The 15946-nt window shown below is 38.1% G+C and overlaps 1 protein-coding gene across 1 annotated transcript in view; it reads right to left on the reverse strand.

The window, feature by feature from the left end:
- DIO2 (iodothyronine deiodinase 2) overlaps positions 1–14909 on the reverse strand; it is a 111126-nt gene extending 96217 nt beyond the window's left edge. The window contains exon 1 of the mRNA XM_054530315.2: positions 14789–14909. Coding sequence (XP_054386290.1) covers positions 14789–14827 — 39 coding nt within the window. The 5' untranslated portion in view covers positions 14828–14909. The remainder of the gene's footprint in view (positions 1–14788) is intronic.
- Positions 14910–15946: the final 1037 nt, after the last annotated feature.

A 15946-nucleotide genomic window follows, 5' to 3' on the forward strand; every position in this document is an offset into this window, starting at 1 on the left:
TTTATGTTACTGTTACATGCACTAATTTTCCTACTATTGCCATATCAGTACAAAAAGCTTGTAACACTTTATTGCATAAAAAACTTGACCACACACATTGTCCCAGTGATTTCCACAACCATCACATAAGAAGAAAGCACAGCAAGCATTATTTCCCCTGTTTTTACAGGAGTGACAGAAATTACACTCCTTACTTAGATCCTAAACCAGAGAAAAGAATGAGGGAATGAGCGAATGAGCAGAGACAACTCAGTTTCATGCATTCCTAATTCAGTTTTTCTCACCATGCAGCACTCCTTAAAAAAAAAAAAAAAAAAAAAGAAAGAAAGAAAGAAAAAAGAAAAGAAAAAGAGAAGACAAAAAAAAATCTAAGTTTAATTTTAAAATCCAGTGAAAGTCTAATAAAATTAGGTTTTAAAATGATTCAGTTCATTTACATCTGATCGTAGACCTAGCCTATTATAAAAAGAGATATTATAATCTCTGATCCTAGAGCTATTTGACAAAGATCTGTCTCTGGGACCTGAAAAAAGAATAGATAGATCAGAAAGTCTTCTGGATTCCATTCTAAGCCAAAAATTAAAATTCCTAAAAGACTTATGACTACTTTCATATCTTCTTGGAAACTGTGTAATTCCACAAATGTTGAGTATGCCTACTAGGTGTAGGGCATTCTGAGGGGGTACTAAGAAAATATAGTGGTAAGTGGGATGCTTTAAAAAACCAATATTCACTATCGATGTCTCCGAGAGTGTGGGACTAAGGGAATTTGGGAGGAACATATTTATTTCCAAATTTTTATGTAATTAACATGTACTCATTTTGGAATAAGAAATAAATAAAGCAAAATTTATGAAAAAAGGTTATAGTATAATGTATTATTTTCTTTAGAATAGGCCTCCCATGTTAAACACTATGCTGCCATGTTGAAAGAGAGGAGGAGCTCATATTGATTAGTTATCATGTGCTGGGCATTTTGTAGATGTTTTAAAACATAACCTTATTTACTTCTCAGCATAATTTTGGGAAGAAAATATTATTATCCTCATTTTACAGATCGAGAAACAAACTCTTATTGAAGTTGTGTGATTTGCCTTTGGTCATGCAGCAAAGTTTCAGACCCCACGTACAGTATTCTTTTCACATTACCATGATAATTTTCTTTTTAATCCTGCAGACAATATACTTTCTCCTTGCTGAGAATATCAGTCTGATTTATCACTAAAATAGACAATCATGTGAAGTCCCTAACAGCTCCACATTTACTTTTATTTGTGGTTCTCTAATATAGCAAATATCAATTCCTATTGTATTATCTCTAGTCCCAGTAAACGATTGCACTAACTTCATTATATTCAATCAATTGGTTTGTTGACCAAGTTTATTTTTTCCATTGGATGAAATGGGAAAAAATTCTCAACTACTTGTTTTAAACTAATGTAGTTCAAATAATTGCCCTGTATTCCATAATTTGTATTGACTACACACCTAACACAACACAGAAATTGTAGTTTTTATAGCCCAGGTTAAACGAAGACCATGGAAAAAATGGAAATGAATCAGGTTGAACCTAGAGAGTTGCACTCAATGGAAGAAAAATTGTAGAATTACAAATTAGCAAGAGGAAAGAGGTTTTTGTAAGTCAGGATTTAGTCAGGAGAAGTTCATGATGAAGAATATTGAACTTCAAGATGCTGAAGAGTCGCATATCTGCCAAAAAAAATCTTCTATTTACAGAAAATATAGGTCAAGTGATTATATATTTATTAGAAATAAAAATGACTTTTATCCATCAGAAAAATGGTTTTGCTTAGAAAGGTTTAGTGATTAGAATTAGGAACAAGAGACAGTTCTGGGATGCCAAAGAGATTCTGTTTCTTCATGTTGGTACTAGTTACATGGTATGTTGAGTTTGTGTGTTTTCTAATATTTCTAAGAAATGTTTTCTAAATTTCTAAACATTTGTAAGAAAAGACTTATAACAGTGAAGACTAAAAACATCCTGAATGGTTTTTAAATGCAGGGTTTTTGCATATTTGCTGCACAGATTTAAAAAAAAGAGACATAATAAGAGTGTAGGTATAATGGATATATATTGTTTTGCAGAAGGAAAGCTCTTTAAATCATTTTGCAAAGAAGAAAAGAAGAGAAATTTCTCTTAGTCCTAGTATTCCATAAGGATTTGACCTGGGATAAGGAGTGATGTAAAGTTCTCATACACAAGAGCCCCCTAGTTAACTCTCCTTTCTCCTACACATGCACATCCAGACACTTGCATTTCAAGCCATATCAACCATTCCCGAACACAATTCTTTGCCCCATAAAGAACCACTTTTAAACAAGACTCATGCACTGACATTTCTAAAGGTTAACTATAAGATCATTTTCATTAGCATCATAGCCAACAAGCCAAAAATGGTTATTGCTGACCCATGAAATTATTATTTTTAAAGTTGACTATTTTAATCCCTAATTCTATTTAATGCCTATCAGAAAATAATGAAAAATGGTACATTTCACTTTCACAGAAGCTAGTAGTTCTCAAACTGTAGAATTCATAAAGATCATCTTGAACGTTTGTTGAAAACATAGACTTTTGAACTTTACATTGGAGAATCTGATCCAATAGACGTAGAGGGATGGCCCCAGGAATCTATGCTTTTTACAAACATGCCAGGTAATTCTGAAACAGATGATCAGCAGATCACATCTTGAGAAACACTGCCACTATTAGAACCTCAAACATAACAAGCTCCAGACAAACCTTGCATGGATTCAAGAAGATCACAATCCACACAGTGTGCATGGACCTGAATAACCACATGGTTTCCATCCCGGAACTCTGACAATCAATGATTTAACTCCAGGCTAGAGTAAAGCAAGGGAAAAAGGCATAACAGGGACAGGTGATTTCACCATGTTCTTCAGTGAGTTTTTACATGACATACGCTGGCTGAAGTTGTAAACGTTTGTAAAATTTATTGCAGGGCTTTCACAAAGCTTGGTTTGTGAGATACAATGGCTTCTATGAAGAGAGAAGGTACAATTCAGCAAACTTTTATAACACCCTGACCCATCGTTGGCTGAGACCCAACAAAGACTGGCTAACTAGCAGGCAAATCCTCAATTCTTAGAAAAGCCTCATCCATGGAAGCTGTAATTCAACCTGTCACAACAAGTGCGCACAAATTACATCTGCACCATCACAGGCTGTCGGTCACAAGGTGGCTTACTAATTTTTCTGAAACCCAAACATCATGCCAGAAGGTGTAGCTACACTGTTTACGCTCTTTCTTAGGCAATCTTTCTCTGCATTATCATTTTTATCATTAATGTGCTTAGGCTGACAGGAGCCAAAGAAAATTCAAATGCAACCCAGAAACAACAGAAATGTGTCATCCTAGAATGGACATGTTTGTCCAGCCTAGGCACCTGCTTCTCATAATGACTAATGCCAGATGTTTTAAGGAAAGATACAAGCTTCTATTACACATCTGCTTTATGCAATTGTGCAATGATATATTATCACAAGGGAGTTTTCTTTCTCTGACCCTGGGTTAGCCATCAGTTGCAGCCTAGTATTTCAAGATACCAGCCCTTGAACTCATTACCCCAGCATCCTTTACTAAACTCTTTCATAACACGCATACACACACACACACACATATACACACACAGTATTTGTCCAATATGCTCCCTTATCAAGAACTCTGTACCAAAGCAATTATACTTGTTAACAACCTTTTCCGGTTTCCATTAAGGAGATGGCTGGACATTTGCTATATGGGCAATGTTTGTTGGTGGCAGTAGGAAAATGAGAACTAGCTCATATTTGCAAATACTTGGAAATAAAACTTACTATACTGGTGATTATGAAAGTAGGTATTAGAAAGCCCCCTGAATTGTGGATAGTTAACTGAAAATATTCCAGGTAAAACTACAAAGAACTGGTAACAATTGCAAGAATTATAAACACTAACAAGTTATCTTGAATTATATACTCCTGAAAAAATTCAGTAAGCAAGAAGCATATCTATGGTATGTTTGCTCTTTTGTTCAACAGATATTTATCAAATGCCTTTTCTGTGCCATTCCTTGTGTTAAGTGCTAGGGAAAGAGTCATGAGTCTTCCTCTCATATAGTCTTGGCCAATTGGTAGGGAAATAAATAGATAATATAATGGCAAATTGAGATAAATGATATGAAGGAAACCAACATGGTTGTGACAGAGAAAAACTGCATGTACCTACTGTAGAGTGGTCAGGTGAATTTTCTCCAAGAAGTGATTCTTAAACTGAGACTAAAGCATAAGAAAACGAAAATCATGCCAAGAGCTGATGACTGTTCTGGGTAGAGAAAATAATGAGAGTAAGTTGTATGGGTAGAACCAAGTTTGGCACGTTTAAGAACTGAAAGGAAGTCAGTATGCCTGGAAGTAGGCAAGAATCAGATCTGAGAGGACTTTGTAGGTTATCATAAAAATTTGGGTCTTTATATAAGTAAGAAGGGAAGCCCTTAAAGGGATTAAAGTGTAGAAATGATACAATTGTTTATACATTTTTAAAATATCACACTGGATGCAAAGAGGGGGAATGTAATGGAGGAGGCAAAGAGAGTGTGGGAGATCTGTTAGAAGAGCAATTCTCTAACTTTAAATTGCACATGAACATCTGGGAGAATCTTATTGAAATGCATATGATTTTCTAGGTCCAAGGTGGAGCACGAGATTCCACATTTCTAACAAGCTCTCGGGTGATGCAGACGCTTCTGGTCCATGGACCACACTGAATAGCAAAGCATGGGGATCCATCTAAAGGAGTCCAGACTCTTCTCCTTCAAGGTGGTGGCTTGGGCTAGCATGGTAGGAAAGCAATTTGACATATATATTTGAAATATATTTGAAATATATTTCAGATTAGAAGTGGCAGATTCAGTCTAACCCACCTCTTAACATTATAACAGTATATTAAGAAAATCTCTAAAACTGGCCAGGCATGGTGGTTCACACCTGTAATCCCAGCACTTTGGGAGGTTGAGGTGGGTGGATCACGAGGTCAGGAGTTCAAGACCAGCCTGACCAACATGGTGAAACCCTGTCTCTACTAAAAATACAAAAATTAGCCGGGCGTGGTGACGCGCGCCTGTAATCCCAGCTACTCAGGAGGCTGAGGCAGGAGAATTGCTTGAACCTGGGGGGCAGAGGTGGCAGTGAGCCAAAATTGTGCCACTGCACTCCAGCCTGGGCAACACAGTGAGACTCCAAAAGATCTCTAAAACCAAAATTTCTGAAAATGAAAGGGAATCCTGGAAGTTCTTGTCTCAACATTGGAGGCAAGATGGAGATAACAGTGAAAGAACTAAAGACAGAGGTCTTTAATTCCATGAGTAGGCCAGAACCCACATGGTCTCTAGATGGTAAGAGGATCAAGGTGCTGGTGAGGGAAGTAGAGATGGTGCCCAGGACTCAGCCTGTTTGTCTGACAGCCAGGGAGTTAGCAGCAGATGTCAGTGAGAGCAGAAGTCCACAGATGGCACAGGAAAGAACCTTCAGCCTCAATGTCCAAAGCTTTAAGCCTTTAAGCCAAGTTCTGTCACATTTCAGCTGTGTGTCTCTGGGGGAAAAAAAAAATCACTAATCTCTTATGCCTGTTTCCTCATTTAAATAAAATATGATGTAATGAGATCATGCATATGAACACATTTACCATGGGGCCTATTATAAGAAGGTATTGATAAATAGCAATCTAATCAAACTTGTATGTCAATGGGGGATCATTTTCTGCTTCTTCTGAAGTTGCATAAGAATATTGTCTGTTAGATATAGAAGGGAATGGTTTTACATTCTGAATTGCCAGGCATAATAATTTCCTTTCAGTTCACATCCTGAACTGTGTCCCCATGTAGCTTCAGATTATTTTTGCTTCTGTTAGAGATATTTCCTGACATGGAAGTTGAAAAGCCTGGAAGCAATCCATAAATATCACCTTTACATTCTACAATGGTCCATACTTTTTCCAATTCTACAAAGGTAATTCCCAATTAAATATAACATGGATAAAATGTATTACTATAGGACTTAAATGACTTATTCAGTCATTTTGCCACACCTGAAAGGATCCCTAAAAAGTACCGACTTTCTTAGGAAAAGAAAAGTCTGGTATTGCCAAGGTAGGCTTTTTTAGGTTCTCACTACAGAGACAATCAAGATTTTTTTCTTGATGATTTGGTATTAGTCTTCTGCTATTTGTTTGTTATGTCACTTGTACTAAGAAAGAGGCTTACTGGCTTTATCTTTCCTAGTTCAATTTAAAGTCATTCCTCTTTGCCATACTCACAGAGAGCATAAAAAAGTAGCTAGTCCTCAGACTCTGTAACTCAGGTCTGGCATGAAGTTAGGCCACCTCAATTAAGCCTCTTTTGTAATTACCAGCAAATATTAAGTTGGTGCTAAAGTAATTACGGTTTTTGCCCTCTAAATGTGATGGCATTCAAGCAAAGTTCCAGAAGTACCCAAAAGCTGTTTGATCTCCATGTGGATAAAACATGACTCCCCATAAACATGCTCTACATCATTAATTCATAGTGATTGCTGTCTTCCCAGTGATGCAAAAACAAACTTCAGCCTTTCAAAATTATACTTTCAAAGCAATAAGCTGTTTTACTGTGTCATCTTAAAAGCCATGGACTTTATTGCTTTCCCAGGATAGGGAAGGATTCACAGAGTACACCTTGTACAGCTCAATGAGATGGTTTACTTGTTCAACCTGTGCCTGAAATGAACCACCAGGAATCTTCTACCAAAATACACTGTATCTACTTCAGTCAAGGCACACGTTATCTCTTTCTCTCTCTCTCTTCTAGAATAATTCTCAAATTCCAAAAGAAGGTCTCCAAAATTTTCCTTGGCAATTCATGTTGGTAGAAAAGAAGTACTTACTGTTCACACTCTCTTGGGCCACATCTAGGACCATGTCTAAAATATTACATGTAACTGTAATATTCCTCTGCAAGAACTTTTCACAAAATATTTCTGAGTAAGTCTACTCCTTAATGGCACAGAATTCCTCAAACTCACAAGGATTGTCCAGGCGCTTTCCACCCCTGCAAGAGAGCACTCACTGTTCTGTTTTACTCACAGCCAAGCCATATCACCAAATAACTGAACATTCTGCCACACAAATTATCCAGATCTTACAAATAATTCTTTCCCTCTACTTCATCACATGATAAATAATGCCAAGTACTTGGGTCTCAGGGATAAAAGATTCTTCAAAGGAATTAACAGTTAGGTATGCATCTCTCACCTGCACTTCTACAATGGCTGCAGGCCCTCCAGTCCAATTCGCTTAAATCCATCCTACATGCTGATCCCAAAGGGAGACTTCCAAGGTACAAATGTGGCTATGATACTCAGGCAATGGGAGAGCTTGAAGAATTTAACACCTCAAACCCATTGATGTTCTTGTCTGACTCCCTCACAACCTGTAAAACGTCTAAGGCAGAGAATAAATCACACACATCCCATTAATCCTATAATCTAACAGGAGGCATGATGCTTCGATGTTTGCTGAATGAGTGACTATCAGTTTTTTCAGAGTTACAGATTCCCAAAAATGGTAATCAAGGAAGAAATCAGGGTAAGCATAGTAAATGACATAGGTGCCAAGCTATAGACTTTCCGTTATACCCTCTTCTTGTTCCCCAGAGCAGCTGGAGTAATATCTGAAATAGTTTACATCACAACATCCTGCTGCCTCCAGAGCTTTTGAGGTCACCATCACATCCAAAGTGATATGCAGGGAAATCATGTTTCAGACCAACACATTATTACTGAAACAAAGAGAAATCATGCTCCATGTTTTAAGTAAAATGGAATATTGCTTTCTGAACACAGTTTTACTAAAATGGATTCGAGTACACATCTTCCAGTAATGCTATCTCAACACCCACACTTGCCTCTCTATACCCACCACACACGCACATGCATGTTTTTGATACTACAAATCTTACTCAGACATATGGGGGGTAAAGCTTACTCACCTTTAGCTACCATTCCTCCTCAGCTCCCCTAACTGCATTTTAATCATAGTCATTACTGCCATAATGATAGTAATAATGCTTTGTGCTTCTGCAGCACTTCTCAGATGATCTCAAAGCATGACTGCATCATGACTGTAAAAGTTGAGAACATTTGTCTCCTCTAGAGATAGCGTTTATAATAAGGGCAGGAGCTCACCTACTCACCTGACACCCACAAATCAAAATTATTAGGAAGCGTGCACCGATTGTCTCTTTTATTTCGCTAGGAAAGGGTGATTTTATTGATACAGGGCAAGACAAGTCTCCGGAGGAGCCTATTGAAGAAGAAGACCTGTTTCTTATCCAACACTCACTGACCTTATCAAATACATTTTATACTGACAAGGGGGAAGGAAAATTAAACTTCCATGGTTTAAATCTGCAAAGCACCTTTCAACTTGTGGCAACAAATTGATGGCTCTCCCATCCAGTCTTGGTCTCCAGCCTTAAGCTAAACTTGCTGTATGACTCAAATTTCTCCTCATCTCCATCTCATATGGTGCTGCCACAGCTCCTCCATTATATCCCACCAAAAAATCTATGGCCATTATTATGAGTATTTTCCCATGATCACAGAGAATCATTTAGGGAACTCTGAAAAACAGAAGGAACCCAATTCACACTTCATGGGAACAGACTCATCTGTAAGAAGAGTCCTAAGCCCTGAGAGGCTGAGATATTTCTGTCCTAATCTAAATTAGACATTTCTTTCACCCACCCTTCCAGAATAAATTCAGTATCTATCAACACAAAGCACTAGGAACTTTTGTATGCAGAGGTGTTAAGGAGCTCATATTCTTTGTAGGCTAATCATGAGAGGGGATAATGGGTCTCCTTGCTGCTATACTGTGACTACCCACAAGAAGTTTCTTCTCTATGTGGTAGCAGAAAGATGGATTTTTAAATATAGATCAGATGATATTGCTCTCCTGCTCAAAATTCTTTGAGAGCTGCTCATCACACTTAGAAGGATATTTAAATTCTGACCACAGCCTGCACAGGGGTCTCTGGTTCTCTTGCTGCCTGCCTCTCCAATCTCATCTATCTTTCTTCCCTGTGATCCTTCCACTTATTGCATACTGACTTCCTTTCTGCTTCATTAAGACCCAACTCAAGTCTTCTGCACCTGCTGTTCCATCTTCTTGCAACACTCCCCCATACCTTCATATGATACCTCCCTCGTTTCACCCAGCTCTCTCTTCCACTATCATCTGCACAGAGATGTCTTCCTTGGTGCTTCCTCTAAAACAGTCTCCCAATCCCTGACAGCTCATCTTTATCTTCTTAGCCTACTTTATATTTCTTCATCATATTTTCCCTATCTGACATTATCATACATGTTAGTCTGGTCAATTGATCGCCATTGGTCTTCACTAGAACGTAAGCTTTGTGCACACTGGTATTTTGTTGTGTTCATCACTGTAACACAAGCACCTAGAAAAATACTTGGCACACAGTGTCTGGTCAATAAACATTTGTTGACAAGTAGTGGAGAGGCTTTCTATACCCACAGTTCATCTAATAATACCATAGGAACTCCTATTTGCTCCCAATACCAGGGATTTTTTTCAAGTCTTAAAGATCAGAGAAGCTAAGGGGATGGGGCATACCTACCAAACTCAGGCAAATTGATGAGAACTATGGTTCCAAAGATCATTCCAGGAAACTGGGAGGATCTTTTTAACCCTTATGGATGTTAAATACACTGTGTGCTGTGTGCCTGTGTTTTGACTGCAACCTATTATATGAGGTTAGTTCTATGTGTCCACAGTCATCTTCTGCCCATAATCCAAGGTCTTTTACACATTAGGCATTATAATTATGATGTTATCACTGGAGACTGGCTGTCCAGTCACCAGGACGCACCCTTTGTTGATGTGTGTTGTCCCATGAATATAGGCCCAGGAACTGTATCTCTTTGTCTCTACCTCTGCTCCTTCTATTTCTTTTGAGTCATGCCTTCACATAGCCCAAGAAAGTTTCCCCGTGGGAGCAATAACAGGAACTGGATTGTTTTCATAGGGTTTCGTGTCTATCTTGTTAGCCTCCAGGGGTCAAATTTTTGTATCCTGCTTCCTTACAGGGGATTTCAGACTATCAAAACAAGTTAGTGCAACCGAAGAGCTACTAGGTTCAATATGCTAATAGTTTGTATGCCTATCTACAAACACACATAATTCTGCATGTAAAATGTACATGGACAAAAGCTCAAGCCTACCAAAATGAACATGTAAAATTGTGAGATATGCTAAATTGGTACTTTTGAAATTCTAATGGCTTCAAATTAGTCCTGGAATTTAAAGTCTCATTAATAATTGCCCCTAATTACGTATGAAGCTGTCCCTCCAACAAAGATCTCTCCCTCCTCACCTCATTGCCTGATAAGGACATTGGTTGCCATTGCCAGAAACCACCACAGTGCCTACTCCATAGCATGTGAGAAAACAGGCTGATGGCATAGTCTTTATACCTCTTTTCTACTTTAACAATCATTTAACAGTTGGTGCCATCTCATCGGCTGACTATAATACTAATTCAGAAAATGCAGCTTCCAATCACACAAAACAAGCCCTGTTCTCTCTGCAATGTTTCATGCCATCATCTTTCTGAAAAATGAGATAAACTGCTGCATGTCTTACAAAAATGTTTAGCAAAAGTTGTGATTTGAGTTTTCTTTTAAAACTGGCTATGCTAAGTAGGATATCAAAAACTGCTTTTCCGTTTCTGAACCTAAAAATGTCTCCAGAGCCATATAGCCACACACTTATCTATCTTTTATCTCTCCTCTAAAACATGCACTGAACATCTACTCTGGGGCAGATCCTGCTGGAACTGGAAATATAAGTACTGGTTGAGTATCCCTTATCCAAAATGCTTGGGACCAGAAGTGGTTCGGATTTCGGAATTTTTCTGATTTTCAAATATTTGCATTTTCAACAATATCTTTATATTACAAAGCAGAGAATAAGCAAAAACAAAAAACAAACAGGAAAAAAAAAACACAGTGAGTAATGCATATAGGATGTCGTAGAAAACCTACTGTTGATTGGCGATTCAGCCTGCACAAGTGCCATTTTATTACCCTTTGTAGGCATGCTTGCCTGGGGAATCTGGGCATGCGCAGAAAAGATACAGCGCCGCTGAAGGAAAGTGGGAGGGTCTTTTTAACCCTTACGGATGTTAAATTCACTGTGTGCTTGCTGTGCCCCTGTGTTTTGACTGCAACCTATTACATGAGGCTAGGTGTGGAATTTTCCATTTGTGGCATCATTTCAGTGCTCAAAAGTTTTGTGTTTTGTTTTTGTTTTTGTTTTTGAGACGGAGTCTCCCTCTGTCGCCCAGGCTGGAGTGCAGCGGCATGATCTTGGCTCACTGCAACCTCCGCCTCCTGGGTTCAAGCGATTCTCCTGCCTCAGCCTCCCGAGTAGCTGGGACTGCAGGTGCCTGCCACCACACCCGGCTAATTTCCTTGTATTTTTTAGTACAGACGGGTTTTCGCTGTGTTGGCCAGGCTGGTCTCAAACTCCTGACCTCAAGTGATGCGCCCGCCTCAGCCTCTCAAAGTGCTGGGATCACAGGCGTGAGCCACTGCACCCGGCCTGGAGCATTTTGGGTTTCAGATTTCAAGATTAAGTAGGCCCAACCTTTATTAATAAAACATGATCCTTGCCCTGAAGCAATTATCTACTGTAAACTGGAATTATTTGTCTTCAACATCAGCAATAGCTTTCAGGTCCAAAAATGTGTAGTCTATGTAACTTATCTCTATTAATTTCACTTTTGTGACTCTCAGCCAAACCTTTAAATAATGTTACATATTGGCCATGTGGGGTTCCTGCTGTTTCCTTGATCGTTTATTCATAGTCTGTAATTTACAAAGTACTTTCACTTACAGCATTTCATTTAATCCTCACAACCACCTGTGGGGAAGATGTCATAAACCTCATTTTACAGCAGCAGAACCTCAAGGATGCTGTGTTGCTTGCCCAAAGTTACACAAGGTCGTAAGGCCAGAAATGGACACTTCTGCCTCCATATCATTGCACTAAAGCTTCTAGTTATCAACTCCAGGATCTTATAGTTCTGTGATCCAACACTCGTTTAACAAATATTTATTGAGCCTCAATTATGTGCAAAATTATTTTGCTAGACAAGAATATTCAATCCTTGCCAATGTTCAAGAGAAGTTGTTCATTTTTGTGTTCCCTGAATCTAGAAATACTCTTCTCTATAATTTCCAGCCAAATACTATTAAATACCATGTGTAGTCTTACTTCTCAAGTATACGCTCACCTCATGTCTGCAGAAAGGGTCACACCTTTCCTCCATACTGTATCAACTTTTAAATGCATTTCTTACTTTGCATAGTGATTATTAGTCATATTCCCTTTCCCCCATGCCACACCTAGAGAAATGAATCAGAGGAGAAAGGGGTAAGTAAAGGAGTAATTCTTTGGCAGTATTTCAGAAGCACAGGTGGATAATCAGCTAGATGCCCTTGGGTCCAGTGGCAAGTGTAGATGACAGTCCATGAATATAGATGGCTTTACTAAAGCCCAGGTTACACAGCTCCTCAATATCCCAGGGAAATAGTTTTGTAATTTCTGCCACTTCTTAGCCAAAGACACTCTCCTCATTATCTCCATCTCACAGTTGCTGTTTATTGAGCTAATTTAAACCCTAGTTCAGAAGGATGGTCCTTAAGATAAAAAAGATGTGAAATGAAAAGCAGATGCTTCAATGTACTGGGGTCATGTCTGGGTCTGGAAATGGAAACAGAGACAGCAGGTTTTTATATTCTCTTGAGCAAACCCCAAGACATTCTTTAAAATGAAGCAGTCAAAAAATATAAATATTTCCATTAGTCAAAGGATACCAAACCAAGGTTTGTCAACTTAGTGACTGTGAGAACCTCTCCAAGTGGAAATATTTACCAGAAGACTGAGGCAATCATTGTTACCAAGAGCTTTTGTGAGCCATGTGCACCCTTTTCTCTCAATTTTCACACAGGCATATTGTGGCAAGGAAAGGTAAAGAAAACAAAAGAAAGAATGAAGTGGAAGAGGGGCTGAGAGGGAAAGTTTAGGAAGGACGAAAAGGAATGAGCAGAGAGGGTGAGTGGTATGAAAAAGAGTAAGTTTTGAAGTCAGATGGGCATACATGTAAATTCTGGCTTTGGGATAATTGATCTAATTGCCCAAAGCCAAATGGTCTCACCTGTATAGTGAATATGGTTCTATTTACCTCGAGGGTAAGTGTGAAGAGTAAGCAAGCTGCTGCAAGAAAGGTGCCAGCATGGTATGTGACAGAATGGACCTTAATAAAGACAGGGGGTAGTGGTGATTATTTATTTAAGAGTAAAAAAGACTGAAGAAAGAGAGAGAAGGAAAGAAGAGACATTCTCGCTGATAACATCTCATACTCAAAACAGATTTTTAAATCTCCATTTAAAGGAAATCTACATGGATATTCCAGAATCTTTTAAATTGACTATGAATTGACTATTAAATTAACTATTCATCCTGATAATTCTATAAAATGTAAATAGGTGAAGTGGCACAAAATACAAATTATTTTGAATGCAGTGTGACTCTCAATCCTGGATGCTTATCAAAATCCCTTGTGGACCTTAAAAAAAATTCAATTTCCAGGCCTCACCTGTACAAATTTGTCTTCAGTAAGTCTGAGATAGGACTCAGACATTTGTGTTACATTAAGAGTTCAGCATGTATTCTGACGCCCCAACAAGAGAGAGAACTGCTGCTATAGACACTACATAAGGTGGAATATAAAACATCACTAAGGAAAGAAACACGCATTTCTCCACTTGCATGAATATAGCAATTTCTAAATCATATTGAAACCTCTAGTTATAAGACCTTCCATTTTCTGCATCTATTTACTCAAACTTCTTCTGTGTTTATATCTACCTGTAAGACCAAGATGTGTCTCATAAGGAAGATCATGGACACAATAAACCCTTCCTCTAGAATGTGTTCCAGTTTCCAACCAATCCTTCGTGGGTCTATATAATATTTATAATCAAATGACTTCCATTTCAAATGTATGGAGAAGCACACCCCTAAGAATGGGGCAGTGACCACAGCATGTGATATCCTCAGGAGTGATGAGGGTAACATGTCATTTAACATTTTGCTTCAATTTATTTGACTGCCTCCATCTGTGCAAGCATTGATCGGTGTAAGAAGAATGAGTTACTTCACTTCAGATGGTTCATTAGGGAATGAAAACTATTGAATGAGAATTTCTTTGTGAATCAAGGCTAAATGATTAAGAATGCATCAAACCCCAAAAGAAAACACTTTATTGTCCATGAATGCTTTTAGAATGCAATTTTCATTAAAGATTACAGCTCTGATTATTTAAAATACCCATCATTTCCACCACTCCAAAAAAGAAAACAGTTATAAAACACAAATCTTTTGTTCTTATATCACGAAGTTAAACATTTTGAAAAGCTGCACTTGAAAAAGCAAAAGAGCTTATAATGCATTTGCTTTTAGATATGCAACAGAAAAATTGCTCTAAATAAATTTTAAAATGAAATGCCAGAAACTTGGAGAAACATACCTAGTGGGCCAAGAAAACAAAAGAGTGGATGTTGATGTGAGTCTCCCTTCTCTTTCATCAGGTTTTACTTAGCTAAGATCAGGCATGCAATTGCAGATAAACAAACAAAGGAACTTACATTTAAACATGGCAGATTCCTAACAGGACTTCTCCACATAAGGAAGAGAGCTCATTTCATCTCAGCGCCTCCCTATCTCTCCCGGATCAACCAGCTGCTCCTCATTGCTTGGGGAGCAAGTTGTGAAGAACGCTGGTTAATTATAATTAAAGTGAAGAAATTCCATTCAGATGTAATCATAAAGGGAAATGACAGAGACACAAAAGAAATGAAAAAATTTTAAAAAAAATTAAACCCACTAAAACCTTGAAGCCCTGAAGTAACCCCAGATTGTAAGAAAAAGAGATTGGTCTTTAAAAAAAAATGCTTCTGGTAGAAAAGTCACATCAACTAAGAAGAATTCTGAGAAAAGAAGGTCACATTAGTAAGAAAACAACAGACAGTCATTTTAAGAGCTTAACAATGTAGAGAAGCATGTGAAAAAAAAGAAGTAAGAAGGATGGCTCTGCAATTCTCTAATGTTTTACCTTCTTTAATATGCTGGGGGCTTTTATACAGGTTTTCTTTGACAGTTAGTGTTAACAAATAAAAGGACAAGGTAAAATCTCTCTTTTGCTCTGTGTTTCTCTCTGTGTCTCTGTCTCGCTCTTTTTTTTTTAATAGAGAGGAAAGGTCCAATGTCTTTTTTACTATGTTCTTAAGACATCTAAATAGAAATATGATCTCCTGAAAGAGATTAATCGTTCATTGAAGTAGTCCTTCATAGATTTTTGACCCTGAAAGGAAATTACAGAAAACAGTCCAGCCCCCACAGGCATCATGATTCAGGCAAGGATGCCATCTAAAACATTTGTGTGGGCTGTGAGTTGAATTTGAGTTGAACTGGTATAATGTGGGTGTAAGGCAAAAGAGTGGCCTGAAGTGGAAACGGAGAAAAAAAAATGAGGTATCCAAGATATTTGCACTTATTTTCTTGCCAAAGTTACCAAAGCACTGGCCTTCTGTAGGCAGAAGCAGAGACATCTGGGACCCTTCAGCTTCAGCTTTTGTATTCCCAGACCCAGGTCACTGTTTCTAAATTAACATGTGTTACTGAGGGGTAACGTTCTATCATAAAATAGCTACTTGTATTGTTTGGATACTTCAGAACCTAAAACAACATATTCAATGTACATTAGCTGATCAAAGATTAAGACTTTTTAAAGCCAGATACCACAA

The sequence above is a fragment of the Pongo abelii genome, chromosome 15, assembly GCF_028885655.2.
Source record: "Pongo abelii isolate AG06213 chromosome 15, NHGRI_mPonAbe1-v2.0_pri, whole genome shotgun sequence".
Taxonomy (NCBI): domain Eukaryota; kingdom Metazoa; phylum Chordata; class Mammalia; order Primates; family Hominidae; genus Pongo; species Pongo abelii.